Consider the following 15,378-nt stretch of genomic DNA (forward strand, 5'->3'; position numbering starts at 1 on the left):
GGAAGGAAAGAAAGAAAGAGGGAGAGAGAGGGAAAGAGGAAGGAAGGAAGGGAAGAAGGAAGGAAGGAAAGAGGGAGGGAGGGAGGGAAGGAAGGAAGGAAAGCAAAGAAAGGGCAACAGAAACGTCTTCCTATCGGAGCTGACCCTGGAGCTCAGGGCCAAGTCTGGGTAGCTGAAAGCAAGGTGGCTTTTGTGTTGAAGCCAGGGAGCGCCTGCTTAGGATCAGAGCGTGAAGTCTGCCTTCGCCTTGTGATTTGTAAGCAGGAGAGCTGCAAGAGAGAAGCAGCCAGCCCCTACCTTTCACAGGGATGGCGCAGACATCCTTGGATGGCGCAGTATGAATGAACATTAATGACTAAGGACGGGCCTTGCTGAGAAATTGTCACCCCGGCATTAGGCACGAAGACTCCCCAGGGCTAACACACCGCATGTGACGTGAAAACCTATTGCCATTAAGCAGTGTGGGTAACAAAAGAACCCCAGCGAGAGCAGGATGAAATAGCGGATTTCGGTGCTGATGCAGGAGATTAAACAGCCTGAGAATGGCTTTGTATATTAACTTCTGGGAACTCAGATCTTGCCACCTAAAGCGTGACACCTGAGGCCTCAATTGTAGGGTAATAAATCTTCCATAAACCACAGATCTCAAGTAGGCTGCCTGCAAGGTGAGAGAAATCACATCAAGCCCCATAAATGTCCTTTCTGGGGACTGAAATGCCATCTCCAGGCACTCGGGTTTGGGTGAATGGCGGATTTAACACTTGAGACAATTGAAGTTTCATCAAATGATGAGTCCTTGCCCTGTTGACAAAGCCCCCTGTGAGGGCCATTGTGAACACAATTGTTGGGCAGCAGAGGTAAGGACACAGCGGAAATCAAGTGCTAACCGAGGACTTCGGGATTTGTTTCTTCTTTCTTTGGTGAGGAAGAGGAGAGGAAAGGAGGAAGATCAGTCAGCAGAAAAAGTGTCTTGTCACTTTTTCTGCCAAGAGTTAATGGTGGGACTGAGGGGGATGACCTTGTCAGCACTGATCACGGTCGCAGATTATAGCAAAGGGCACACTCGCTTGACCTTCCTGCTCAGTAACAGCAGCCAGGCAGACAGCAATTTCTTCCCCCTTTCCTCCAAAGGGGGAGGCTTCAGGCCTAACTCAATATACTGCATGGAACAAAGAACCTTTTCTTACCTCAAGATAGACAAGTTTTGTTGTTGTTGCTTTGCTTTGTTGGCTTGTTTTTGTTTTTGAGGGGGGACTATTTTGGCAGGAGTGGAGTGTGAACTTGATAGGGTCTCAGCTTTTTGCCTGGCCCAGCCCCGCCCGTGATCCTCTTCTCTAACCCTCCAGTGTGGCTGTGCTCCCAGGTGGGCCCATCATGCCCACTTGTTGATCAGGATAGGATCTCATTAACCTTTCCCAGGCTGGCCTCAAACCCTGATCCTCTCTATATCTACTCTCTAAATAGCTGAGATTACCTACCGATGGGCACCACGGTTCCCAGACAAGAAAGATTTTTTTTTCTTTTTTTCAGAGCAAAGTAAAAAAATAAAAGTTGAGCAAAACTAATCTTGGCACAGCCTCCGTAGCCCCAGAAAATCCAAATTCCAGAGAGAACATAGTCTACCTTTCAAATTAGAATGATGCTTTACTTAAAAGTCTGAAACAAGGAATACTAAACCATTTCTGTTTTAATTTCAACACCCCCAACCTTATTATAATGCAGTTTCATTAGAAATAGAATAGCACTTCCCATTATGTAGGAATACAATGCAGCTTGGGGATCACATCAGAAAAAAGCAAAATAAAAGCTGATACTTTTTCCTTCATAACAAGGTGAAACAAACATACTCTTCCAGGTATTTTTCTCTCCAGTGATCTAGCTAATTGTTGCATTTTTCAATTAATGTTGCATAGATACTGGATGTAGGAAGGTTTTAGCTTTATTTATTTTTTTGTAATCTGTGAGCTTAGAAAAGGAGAAATACCTTGCCATTATTGATGCATATGTCACTGTTTTCAGTAAGCACTTAATCATTCTTTCCAAAAGCCTCTTAACTCAGCCAGGTTTTCACAAAGTAATGAGTGTGCTTTTTCCTTGGAAAATATTCCTAAATGGCTCTAGCACAAGATAGTTACATCGTGTATCTATTATACAGGGAGTACATCTTGTTGTTACTAGACTCTGAAAAGCATAAAGACTGCTCTGAAATTGAAATCTTCCCCCCCCCCCCACCTTTTGATTGCCTTCAGTCCAGGCTGTATTAAGGAGCAGAAGGAAAACAGCCCTTTGGTTTTGTGATGTCTATCACAGCTCTGGCTCTCTCAGGATCTGCTGAATAAAATCTAATTTGTTTCATCTGGTGAAGAGGTCATCCCTAGCTTCTAACCTGTATGAGCAGGAAGAGCTGGTGCTCTGAACTGTATTTCATATTAAACTTGTACTTGGTTGGGAAAGCAATTCATCAATGTTTTCTGGTTAGGGTTTTGTTGTTGTTTTTTTTTAATAGCAATTTAGTTAAAGTAAGATTGTGTGCTCTGAGGTAGATCTTTGGTCCCTTTTCCTGTGTACTACCTTGGAGGTGAAGCTGGCCTCTGCCCCACCTGCCGTGTGGGGCCGCTTCCCCTTCCAGACTGTAAAAAGGTTTGTCTTTAACACAAAGCAAGTTGGAGCTCGCCACCTCTTTCTAAGCTCACAATCTAAAGCCTTTCACCCAGACTTCCCCCAGGTGTCTGGAGTGAGGAAAGGCCTCCCTGGCATTCCAGTCCTTGATCACCTTTCTAGCTTCAACTCACAGTTGAAAATAAAGAAAACACTAATGTATAACCATCATATCTTTTCAGGATTACCAGGAACGCTGGTCTCAGCAGTCCAGCAGCGTCCCAAGAGGTCAGTCCTCTGAAACAACCGAGGGACAACAGCCCTGGCGAAGGCCAGCTAGACCCAAGGTTCGCAAGGAGCACAAACGCCAGGGCCTCCTGCCTCCTTTCAGGGAAGAGGAGCTCAGAGTCAGTCACGGAAGCCAGAGCGCCCCCTGGCAGCAGCAACACCCAGACAGCGACCTGCCAGACAGGCGGGCACCTAGGGGCCAGAGCCCCAGAGCCACTTCCAACGTCTTTGTCCCACCAAGTCAGGCTTTTGACAAGGTGTTACATAAAAACTCTACTGGCGATCACTCCATGCTGAACCTTAATAGAGAAAGAGGACTCAGACATGAGGAAAAGAAAAGATTTTCCTACCAACAGCTACCCAGCTACACTCTTGCTGCTATGGATCTGAACAACCTGAGTGAACTGTCTAAGAGACACGGGCCCCTAAGCCAGAAAGGGCCTTCAGCCGTTCATGACACGAACGTCCACAGGCCAACAAAGCATAAGAAAGCACCCAAACAGCCTTCTCCAGAGATGAAATATAAGAACTTAGAAATGTTATGGTAAGAATTCCTTTTGCTCAGCTAGTTTTCCCGAGAAGACAGGAGAGGGAGAAGGAAATGGAGGAGACACTGGGTATGGTCAGCTGCAAGGGAAAATCCAATGTAAGGCTCTCATCTGACTAACGTAGACCACTCTTAATGTGTTTCTTTTCTTCTTCCCTGTCCTCTCTCCTTTTCCTGCTGTAGTTAAACTAGCAATCAGAGGGAGAGAAGGACATGGAATCCAATGTGCTGCAAGGATGTAATGAATGGAGAGAACCAATTATCTCCAACACTGTCACGGCCTAGCCTAAGAAAATAACCTAAAGTATAGAAGAAATGCGTACATAAAAAGAGTCATTTCCAGACAGGACCTAGAAATCTAACAGTGGGGAAAGGTCTGGGTAAATTACGATATTTAATGTCGTATAACCACTACAAATTATGATAACAAGAAAGAGTGTCTATAAAAAGAAACCAGTAAGGTGCAAGATTCTGTTCAACAATTATGAGCTCTGCTAAGATACCAATCATGTCATCTGGCCAGGGAGAGTGAGGTGATTGTAATTCCTCCTCTCTAGTTTCTAAATTATCCAGGAGACCTGCATTGTAGACATATTGCCTCTACCTTTATAGACAGGGAAAAGGAAGTTATTTTTAAAACCACTTCTGGGAGCTGGGAAGGTGGTTCAGTGGTAGAGCGCTTGCCTTGCATGCATGAGGCCCTGGGTTCGATTCCTCAGCACCTCATAAGCAAAAAGAAAAAAGCCGTAAGTGGCGCTGCGGCTCAAGTGGTAGAGCGCTAGCCTTGAGCTGAAGAGCTGAGGGACAGCGCCCAGGCCCAGAGTTAGTTCAGGCCCCACGACCAGACCCAAAAAATAATAATAATTAAAAAAAAATAAAACCACTTCCGGGGACCTTTGCGAAAGGCTTGTGTTTTCCTGGCTGTCACCAACTTTGTCTGGATGTTATACAGGCCTACATCCACCCTGGGAAGTGAGTTGAGGACTGCTCTCTTTTTACATCCTCTGGGGCACTTCATAGACAGCTGCAGTTCAATCTTACTTAAAGTTCAGTAGAAAACCAGGCGCTGGTGGCTCACACCTGTGGTCCTAGTTACTGGAGAGGTTGAGATATGGAGGATCTCAATTTGAGGCCAGTGCAGGCAGCAAAAATTGACTCAATTCCATCTCCAAAATAACCAGAGAATCACTAGGATTTGCTCTAATAATTCTAAGTCTTCCCAGTCTGTTTTTCGTCAGTCTGATAAATTATACTTATTAGGAAAGAAATTAACATTTTGCTAAGTTTTAAAATGTACTGTCATAAAACTTTTCACAGTATCTACATATACTTTTGTATTATTCAAGTTCTGTAATCATGCTTTCATTTTTAATATTGTATATGCTATCTTTCTTGTTTTTAATTTATTTTTTTCAATTAAGGTGTTGGTATATATATATATGTGTATATATATATATATATATATATATATATATATCCCACAAGCCTTGATTATGAATAATAATCTGTTGGCATAAGGATTCTGAGTAGGGGGTTGGAGGCATGGCTCAGTTGGTAGAGCACCATCCAGTGAGCGAAAGGGCCAGGTACTAAATTCAAATTCCAGTTTCCAACCTAAAAATAAAAGGAATTCTGGGTAGCAACAACCTCTTTTTTGGCATTTTTACACTTTTCTGTATTTGTTATGATTCTTGGTTATATTGGTCTGCTGCAGTATTTTGCTGCATCAGTGTTAGCTATTTTATTGACTTCCTATTCTAGGAAGATGAGAATTTACCTCCTCTCCCTCACCGTCACCGCAGCCGTTAACCCTCCAAAAGTCATAGGTAGGTTTCCATTGAAAAAAAGAACAATACTCAGTAACTTTTATGATCATGTCAATGCAACCATAATTCATACTCTAGCATTGAAGACTATAGCTGTGCTTTATGATTATTTCCCAAAAGTTTAGATTGCCTTGCTATTTTTTTTTTCTTTTTGTACTTGTGGCTATTTTTACCCCATATTTCCCAGTGGCCTCTGAGTACAGCATTTCACCAGGACAAAAACCCCAGGCTCTTCTTTCTTAGGAAGACCTTCCGTGTCTTCCTCTTGCTAGACCCACTCCACAGCCGGTCTGAGGACTCCCTTCTCCAGACACTCACACTTCGTCTTGTTGGAGCGCAGCCTCTGATACCTCCTCAGACTGGAAGCAAGGCATAATGGCAGAGGTGGGGCAGCAGGCGGTCCTCAACCTGCTGTGCTCCTGCTCGTGGTTGCCCGGGGTTGACCTTCATTCCACCATGGAAGTTCCCTTCTCCGCCCCACCTCCCCTCCACCCCGTATCCCCTCTCTCATCTTGGTAGAGAACATCCCACCAACAGGAGGAAGATTGTTTTGAGACACTGCATGACTGGACGTGGCCCCTGACTGACAGCTGACCAACTATTGCCGAATTCTAGCCTGGAAATCTTTTCCCTCCGACTTCTATCCTTGCTATCCTTCTATCCTTGTTAAGAGGTCAGAGGCTTCCTCTTTCTGCATCCTTTGTACAAGGCCCTTTTTTGTTTCTGAAGCTGTAGGGTCTTTTCTTTTTCTCCAACAAAATGAGGAGATACCACAATGTGCTTTCGTGTGGGTCTGTTTTCGTAGGTTGTGCTGAGCCTTTTAACCTGGGAATATGCGCCCTTCATTTCTGGGAAACTGTCTTGAATCGTCTCCTGGCTTCTGGCTTCCAGCCATCTTGTCTGTCTGCCCTTCCTTAAACCTCCTGTTATTCACATGTGTTCTTTCTTCTTATGATTTTTTCTCTCTTGTTCTTTATTCCTTTGTGATTTTGTCCTACTTTCTGTGAGATTTTGTATCCAACCTTTCCACTGCTCTTTTTTTACATTTATTTCCAAGAGCATTTTTTTTTTTGCTTCTGTGATTTTTCTGAATGTTCCTTTTGCCATGGATGTGACATCATTTCTTCTAAGCATCTTACATCTCTGTAAGTGAGAATGGAGAGTCAGGGCCATGGTGCATGGTTAAGTATCTTTGATTTCCTATTTAGGTTCTCTTTCCTCAAGTTATTGGTGGTGGTGGTGTGTTCAGTTTCCCTTCACTTGCTTTCCTATTTCCTCTGTGAGGCTGGTCTCACCCATCTGGCACTTGAGTTCCTGTTCGTAATTACCTGGGAGGGACTGGCCATCTCACTGGGTGCTGAGAGACAAGCTTTGTTGAAGTTCAGTTTGTGTAGGAAGTGCCTCTTGTCTGTTCGGGATCATCTTCTCCATGTGGTCCGATGATTTCTATACCTTCCCTAGGATACAAGTCCCCAGGGTACTGTGGAGGTGGAGAAGAGACACGTACCTCATGGTACAAAATGGGGAAGAAAATAGGTAGATTTCCCCACTTCCCAAACAGATTTTCAACCGCTTTTCAACTAACATAGATGTCCCCTTTCAGACAGGAATCCATTCTGCCTGCTCACCCCACAAGTACCCATTAGAGTTCACTGGCATTTTCTCGTGTTTGTTTTGTTAAGCAGTGTTTCACTTGTCATCTTGAAAACAATTTGGGGTATATTACTCCTCTCTGTTTTTCTCTTCTATTTCATCAATCTGTGTATTTGTGTTGCTGTCTGGAAGCTTCACTATAAGATATGCAGGCATGATATTTTCAGTTCTACTTGACACTCCTCTGTGATTCCTAGATCCCGACTGTTACAAGTTCAGAAAAATTGGCATTTGCTTTTCCCATTGGATAGTATGCTTGCTTCTTTCTCATGGCTACAGATCCTCATCCAGGTCATTTTAACCTTAATTTCTTGGTTGGATTTCCATGATTGTATGGAAATTCAGAGCAAAGACCAAGTTAGACTTGTTCTGCTGTTGCTAGAAGCCAGTGAATGCATTTTCTTAATCCATTATTATACTGAGGATTTGCCCTTGAAGTGTGGTCATCCTCATCCGTGGATCTCAGTCAGATCCCCTGCCAGGTAAAGCCACGGTCTCCCATGTCCTGGGCCAGCGTTAACTTAAACCTCACAGTCTTAGAGCCAGACTTCCCCCAAGGAAAGTCATAGCTGCAGCTAAAACAAAAGCCGCTTTGGCTTTAGTTCCATGTTGATTTTCATCCCTAGAGATTTTTTGCTTCTCTTAAGAATTTAGCTATATATTTGGCTATAATTAAAAGCAACATTTGAAGCCAGGCGCTGGTGGCTCATGCCTATAATCCTCGCTACTCAGGAGGCTGAGATCTGAGGATTGTGGTTCAAAACCAGCCCAGGCAGGTGGAAGTAGAGCTATGGCAGAAGTGGTAGAGCACTAGCCATGAGCAACAAAGCTCAGGGACAGCATCCAGGCTCTTGAGTTCAAGCCCCAGCCCCAGCACCAAAAAAAAACAAAAAACAAAAAACAAAACCATTCTCAGATGTTTGGATTTTCTAAATGGTGTTTCCCTGTTCTGGATGCACTAAGTTAAAGTTGCAAAGAAGAATAATTAGAATGTCCTAAGGAAGAAAAAGAAGATTTGAAGATAGGAGAAGTTTATGCTGAAGGCCATTCACTTGATTTGGGAACTGATTCGTCATTATTTGTATGCTAGAAGTCTTGTTTGTGTAAGTTTTATTGACGCATTTGGTTTCCCCCCCAGGAAGTTCCACTCTTCCGCGGAGAGTGAACCTAACAGAGCCTCCCCGGACTCCCGGCTCACACACATCATGGATCAGCACCAGCAGGCCCTGGTGCAGCTGGCCGAGGTGCAGCCCCGCAAGGGGTCCCTACCCAGCCTCCTCACCTTCCCTCCCATCCTACCCAGGGTGGAGAGCGAATCCCAGCTCAGCTCAAAGCGAAGCCCCAGGCACCAGATGATGAAACTCAACCGTAGCAATTCAGAAGGCTATCTGTCTCAGCTGGAGAGGGCGGGGAAGCCCAGGAAAAGGAACAGCATTAAGGTAATACACGCGTCATGTTCTGTCAGCTCACATTCTTGCTTTGGCAAGACAGACGGACCTGCATCCCCCACCCCTTGTGAGTCAGAGCCCAGGGATAGGAGCACTGGTTACCAAGCCCTTGTGATTCAGCTGCCACCGCTGCGTGCCCTGGGAGCCCAGGAATGCCCACTGCTACATCTTTCTAGCTGTAGTTGCTGCCATTTGCTTTCCAAGTCGTCTGGGGAAGGGAGTGCCAGTGTGGAGAGTAGATGATAATTCTCCTCCATCCCCAGCTGGGGCATCATCGCTTCCTGGGAGAGGCTTGCCCACACAGTCCCCTCCTCCCCCACGTTAAGCTGGGCCTCCACACCCATTGTCCTGTCCAGAAGAGAAGAACATAGGGTTGAGTCTCTCAAAGCCCTGTTGCTGCTCGTCCTCACCACCCACCAGGGGCTCCTCAGAACTGAAACAGCCCCTTGGTGCTCACCTCAGCTCCTGTAGCCAAATACCCAGGCTGGCCAGCAGCTGAACTTTCCCCAGCAGTTGTGCCAGTCTATACTGAGCTCCTTATCTGTAGTAAGATTTGCCCTCACTGGACCTTTGTGCACCACCTTCTATGTCCTGTGTGTTTCTCCACTATTAAAAAGCAATAAAAAAAAAACTCCTTAGGAGGGCTGGGAAGATAGCTCAGTGGTAGCATGCTTGTCTTGCATGCATGAAGTCCTGGGTTCAATTCCTCAGTACCACATAAGCAGGAAGTGGCATTGTGTAGCTCAAGTGGTAGAGCACTAGCCTTGAGCTGAAGAGCTGAGGGACAGCACCCAGGCCCAGAGTTCAGGCCCCACAACTGACCAAAAAAAAAAAAAAACTCCTTAGGAAAGATCTCTTGCTTCTAGTGCCAAACTTTTTTTTTTAATTAGTGTAATGAAATACTCATAGCAGACAACTTTACAAAGAAGAAAAGAGGTTTTTTTAATTTTTTAACTTAGTTAATATGCATCATTGTTTTTTGTTTGTTTTTTGAGATGTTTTTGCCTTTTCTTTTCTGGCACTGGGGATTGAACCCAGGATGTTGCGCTTGCTAGGCAAGTGCTTTGCCACTGAGTGACATCCTAGTCCATATACATTCATTGTACAAAGATGTTTCCTTATGGTATCTCCATAAACATATATAATATACTTTGGTCAAATTCCTCCCTCTGTTAGTCCTTCTTGTCCTCCTTACCCTTTGAGATCAATGTGGCTCAAAATTCTAAACATTCAAGAGCATGTGGGCGTCGGTGGCTCATGCCTATAATCCTTGCTACTCAAGAGACTAAGATCTAAGGATCCTGGCTCAAAGCCAGCCCAAACAGAGAGCCCATAAGTCTCTTATCTCCAATGAACCACCAGAAAACTGGAAGTAGAGCTGTGGCTCACAGTGGTAGAGGGCTAGACTTACGTGAAGGGTTGAGGGACAGTGCCCCACAACAGGCCAAAACTAACCAAAACAATCATCAAATGGTCTTTACTCCTCTGGCCTTCACAATTAAGTCTTGCTTCTCTGAATGAAAAACAAGCTTCTCTAAGATTGTCCCACCTTCCTCTCTACCACATGTCTGCACACCCTGTGCCTCCCTGGTCTAGTCCTGGCACTGTGAGGAGCTGTTTCATTGCTAGCATGTGCTGTAGCGGTCCTCCTGAGGCTCAGCTCCATCGGTGCCCACCCACAGTGCTCCCGCAGCCCATCAGACCTCCACTGTCCTGTGCACACACACTCAGAAGAGAGCTTTGCTGCATGGTTCTGACCAACTCTGGACCTCTGTTAAACATTCGGACTTTCTGGGCTGGGAAGGTGGCTCAGGGGTAGAGTGCTTGCCTAGCATGCATGAAGCCCTGGGTTCGATTTCTCAGTACCACATACACAGAAAAAGCCCGAAGTGGCACTGTGTGGCTCAAGTGGTAGAGTGCTAACCTTGAGCAAAAGAAGCTCAGGGACAGGGCCCAGGCCTGAGTTCAGGTCCCAGGACTGGAAAAACAAAACAAAAAAACCAAACAAACAAAAGCAACATTCAGCCTTGAAGCGGAGCGGCCCGTCTGCAGGGCTCAGCCGCTCATTCCTGCGCGCCGACCTCAGCCAGCGCCTGCCGGCTCTGTGACTTGGGCAAGAATGGGTGAACCATCAGAATTACGCTCTTTGGAGACTCAGTATGATAGTAAATGAAATAATGCATTAAAACTTTAGCTTATTCCCTATAAATTGTTATTTTCCTTTTCCTTCTTCCTTCTCTTACTAATTTGAATTCCTGTCTTACTGAGAAAAGATAGAGGAAAATGCATTACCAAGGCCCAAAGTTATGGGAAAGTGAGGAAGAGGAGGGAGAGCTTCAGGCCCCTGCTTCCCAACTGGGAAAGTCCCTCCCCTGCTGCCTTCCTGTCAGGACCGTTCCAATCCAGTCCACCTCCCACAAACACGCAGAGGCGCTCTGTCCAGAAGCTAAAGTGACTGAGAGCTGCGCTGTTTGCAGAGCACCGTGGGTTCAAATCCTGCAGTCTCCTGAACCATATTTTTAAAAGAAAAAAAATTGAGCCAGGCATCAGTGGCTCACGCCTGTAACAATAGTTACTCAGGAGGCTGAGATATGAGGATCGATGTTCAAAGCCAGCCCAGGCAGGAAAGTCCGTGAGACTCTTTTTTTTGTTCCAGTTGTGGGGCCTGAATTCTGGGCCTGGGCGCTGTCCCTCAGCTCTTCAGCTCAAGGCTAGCGCTCTACCACTTGAGCCACAGTGCCACTTCCGGCTTTTTTCTTTTTGCTTATGTGTATTTGGTGCTGAGGAATCGAACCCAGGGCCTCAGGCATGCAAGGCAAGTGCTCTACCACTGAGCCACCTTCCCAGCCCTGTCCATGAGACTGTTATCTCCAATTAATCACAGAAAGATCTGGAAGTGGTGCTGTGGCTCAAGTGGTAGAGTGCTTAGACTTGAGCTAAAGAAGCTTAGGGACAGTGCCCAGGCCCAGAGTTAAAGCTCCATGACTCAGCTCCAGGACTGGCAAAAAGAAAAAAAGAGGAAGAAAGAGAGAAAGAGAGGAAGGAAGGAAGGAAGGAAGGAAGCAAGGAAGGAAGGAAAAAAATGAGGATGTGTGAAAGAGAATAGTCCTCGGCCCTTTCCTCATCTGACCAGTTCAGGAATACTGGGCATTGTCCAGCCATTAAATCAGACGGGGGCGTGGAGCAGTGGAAAGCCCACACACTTGTGATGTCCGCTCCCCACACGTGACCAGAGCGCAGTCATTAAGTGGTGTGTTTGCGAGGCTAGCGGGAGGCAGGTTTCCTTCACTCGCTGTTCTGCAACGTGTGAAGGGCTGCTTCCTGTTCTTCAGTAACTTTCTCACACTTACCGCATCTGAGGACTGTTCTGGAACATCTCTGAGCACGCCCCACACCCCAGTTCAGCCCTGCCCTGCACTTGAGATGAGCGCTTTGCAGAGCAGTCAGTGTCCTCTCCATCCAGGCACGCTGTGTTCCAAGTTGACAGCACAAATGGGCTGTGTGGCTTGAGAAGGATCGTGCTTAATTACTGATGGAAACCTGCTGTCCGCAGTCCTTTGCCACGGCCTGCTGAGCCAGCGGAGGGGCCTGGCAGCACCGGGCTGGGTAGATGGCAGTGGACGAGTGGCTAATGTAAGACCAGCAGAGATGCAGGGCCCCGGAATGGGGACAGGGAGGCGGGCGGGGAGGCGGGGCTTGGGCAAGGGCATGCTTGTATTTTCTAATTCATTTTCCTTGATCTCAGAGGCATAATAGGAAGATCACTGTTGGTTTATGATTGTTGTTATTACTATTACATTTTTTACATTGTGGTACTACAACCTTTTAGTCTGGTAATAAGAACCAAAGGAAGGTAGACCAAAGTCGATTGCGGGGATTACTCTACTAGAAAGGACTTTGGAAGAGTGAGAAAGTGGATTAGTGGTTGCCTGGAGCTGGGAGCTGGGGGAGGTTGGAGCGTCTATTTGCAGGGTGATAAATTGGATCATGGTAATGTTTACACACTCTGAATATCCAAAAGGACCAAAAGACATTAAATGATACAACCTCAAGTAGGTGAGTTTGGCATATGTGAATGATAAATAACTTGGTAATGCAGTAATAATGCTGTCTTTAAAAAGACTCCAGATGGAGAGACCTCCGACAGAATGGCAGGGCTGAGGAGCAGCACACAATGACGTGAGCCAACCTTGAGCCGGTTCAGATTTTCATCTCCAGTCACCCAGAACAAACTCCGTTAGGAGCTAGGGCTATTCCTGGAGAAATGTGGCTTTGCCGGAAGCAGCTTCTCCCGAGAAGAGCCTTCCGGAGCTGGCCTTCGGGCCGCAAGCTCTCTCTTCACTCTGAGATGCTAGGCCCTTCACTCTAGTTTTTTTTCTGTGCTGACCAAGGTGTTTATTTGAGGCAATTGTGAGAACTGTGGCCAGAGACCAATGAGCAATTATTCATGTCTTTTGTGAGTCAGTGGGATGATGAGAAGTTAAGCTGCTTCAGGCTAAGGATGAGATTTCTGGGCGCTGATCATTTCTTTCTCATCATCTTTGGCAAATTGGATTTATGACTTAGATATGAGTAAGGCTTGATTTTTTATCCCTTCCTTTTCATTATTGATTTATGCTGGCAAACAGACTATAATTTGGTGATTGTGAGACAAAAACAAATTTGTTTTTGCAAGTTGTCTGAGTTCACTCACCTATTCAAAATGATTGCAAGTTTTTAAATGTGATGAGAGCCAGTGCGCCCCATCGCTAGGAGAAAGGCTGACTGAGGACCTTTGTTCTCAGTAGCTGGTACATGAAGAAATCAGCGGAGCAACTCACAAATAATGCTTATCCCAGAGCATCTTGAGCATTCCACATTTAGAGAAATAGCTAGAAGTTGAACTATAACTAGATAATACAACACCGGGCTCTAAGAAAGTCACAATTCTAATATTTGTATTGAAATGAACCCCAAGAATGGACCCAAGAGTTCTCTCTTTTGTAGCTGTTGTTGGTTCTGTTTTCTTTTCTCTCTGCGGGGTTCACTCCTGCATCTGTCTTTGGGAGGGAAAAGCTGGGCACAGAACTCAAGAAGAAAAGGGTGAAAAAGTGAAGCAGTGGCACTCACTAGACACTGATGAACGCGAACTTCACAACTCGTGAGTGGAGACGGGAGGGTGAGGGAGGGAGAGACACTTAGACTGATCACCTGACTCACATCGCTGTAATCCCTCTGTACGTCACCTTTATAATAATAAAATAATTGTTTTACAATCACATTAAAAAAACAGTTATAAGAGAAGAGGATGTAATGTTAAAACGTTTATTGAAAAAATAAAGTAACTTGGATGGATAATTTTTACAAAAGTATGAACAGCCTGACAGAAGAGACCGGAAGCCACTGCTATGGTGGCTTTGCTTGGTGCTGACTTCTGGGTTTTTCTTTTAAAAGAGACGTATGGTTTTGAAATGTCCTTCATGGGCACTGTTGCGTCTACCTTAGGGTTATTATTTGTGATTTTAGTCTAAAGGTTGCCTTTAGACCAGATGCCCTGAAGAGGTTTTTTTGTTTGTTTTTGTTTTTTGGGGGGTGGTCTGGTCATGGGGCCTGAACTCTGGGCCTGGGCGCTGTCCCTCAGCTCTTCAGCTCAAGGCTAGCGCTCTACCACTTGAGCCACAGTGCCACTTCCAGCTTTTTTCTTTTTGCTTATGTGGTGCTGGGGAATTGAACCCAGGGCCTCAAGCATGCAAGGCAAGCGCTCTACCACTGAGCCACCTTCCCAGCCCCGCCCTGGAGAGTTTTGACCCTAGGTGTTCAGCTTTGTAATGTAGCCGGTTCCAGGGACAGAATGGTTCATCCTCGTGGTGTGTGATGCCACGCCTGTGGCCCTCTTGAATTAGGACACTGAGACAGAGGTGTTAGAAGCATTGCCTTCCACGGCAAGAAGCACAGACCAGCGGCGTCAAACATCCAATGAAGCCACACGCGCGCAGGTGGCGCTTGGCCAGGCTGGGCCTCCCGCAGCTCTGTGCATCAGTGACCTGCTCCTCTCACTCTGCCAGCTGCACCTTGGCTGCTGCTGCTGTATGAGTCAATCTACTTTCCAGAAAGGGAAAAAGGGAAAGGGAGAACCCATGCTGGTTGAATGAAGACACATCCTCTGCTCGGCAAACCTTCAGTTACCCCAACCGGGCTGGAGCTCCCGGCCACAAGTCTGGAAGTCCTCCCTCAACAACCCCAGCTTCGGCACCCACAGATTTAACCAACATGGGTCCAACAATATTCTAAAGATACTACTTCTAAGTCAGGCAGCAGTGGCTCACGCCTGTAACCCTAGCCACTGAGGAGGCTTGAGATCCTGAGGATCATAATTCAAAGCCTCTTTTTACCAAAAGAACTAGCAAAAAGCATGGCTCATGTGGTAGAGCACCAGTCAAGCAAGCAGAAGACTCTGAGTTCTAATCTCAGTACTGCCACAAAAAAATCATTTACTACATCTGTACTGAACATGCACAGACTTTTATTTTTGTTCTTGTCATCATTCTCTGAAGAATCTCAAAAACTATTTCCATAGCATTCCTGTTGGATTAGGTATTCTAAACAATAGGGCGATTTAAGGCATAAAAAGTGATGTGTAACCTATCGGCAAATGCAACTGCAGATTTTGTTATCTTCAGGGTGTCCTGGAACCCTGATGTCCGTGGACAACAGGGACCCGTGATTTTGACTTCTGAGCCTCTATCTGGGGAGCCATCCGTGTCCTGTGAGCAGGACACACCGTGGTTGTGGTTGGTACAGAAGGCAGGTGTAAGTGCATTCTTAAGCTTGTAAGAGCTTTACTCAAGAGTTATGGTTAAAGCCGGGCGCTGGTGGCTCATGCCTGTAATCCTAGCTACTCAGGAGGCTGAGATCTGAGGATCGCGGTTCAAAGCCAGCCCAGGCAAGAGAGACCGTGAGACTCCTATCTCCAATAAACCACCAGAAAACCGGAAGTGGCGCTGTAGCTCAAGTGGTAGAGTGCTCGCCTTGAGCTGAA

The 15,378-nt window shown here is 45.9% G+C and overlaps 1 protein-coding gene across 1 annotated transcript in view; it reads left to right on the top strand.

Annotated features, from left to right (window-relative positions):
• Positions 1-15,378, top strand: part of LOC105980632 (chromosome unknown open reading frame, human C11orf63) — a 44,110-nt gene that overhangs the window by 23,407 nt on the left and 5,325 nt on the right. Inside the window, 2 exon segments of the mRNA XM_013009514.1 lie at positions 2,841-3,430; positions 8,051-8,351. Coding sequence (XP_012864968.1) covers positions 2,841-3,430; positions 8,051-8,351 — 891 coding nt within the window.

This window comes from Dipodomys ordii, unplaced genomic scaffold (genome assembly GCF_000151885.1).
Source record: "Dipodomys ordii isolate 6190 unplaced genomic scaffold, Dord_2.0 Scaffold10, whole genome shotgun sequence".
NCBI classification, from domain to species: domain Eukaryota; kingdom Metazoa; phylum Chordata; class Mammalia; order Rodentia; family Heteromyidae; genus Dipodomys; species Dipodomys ordii.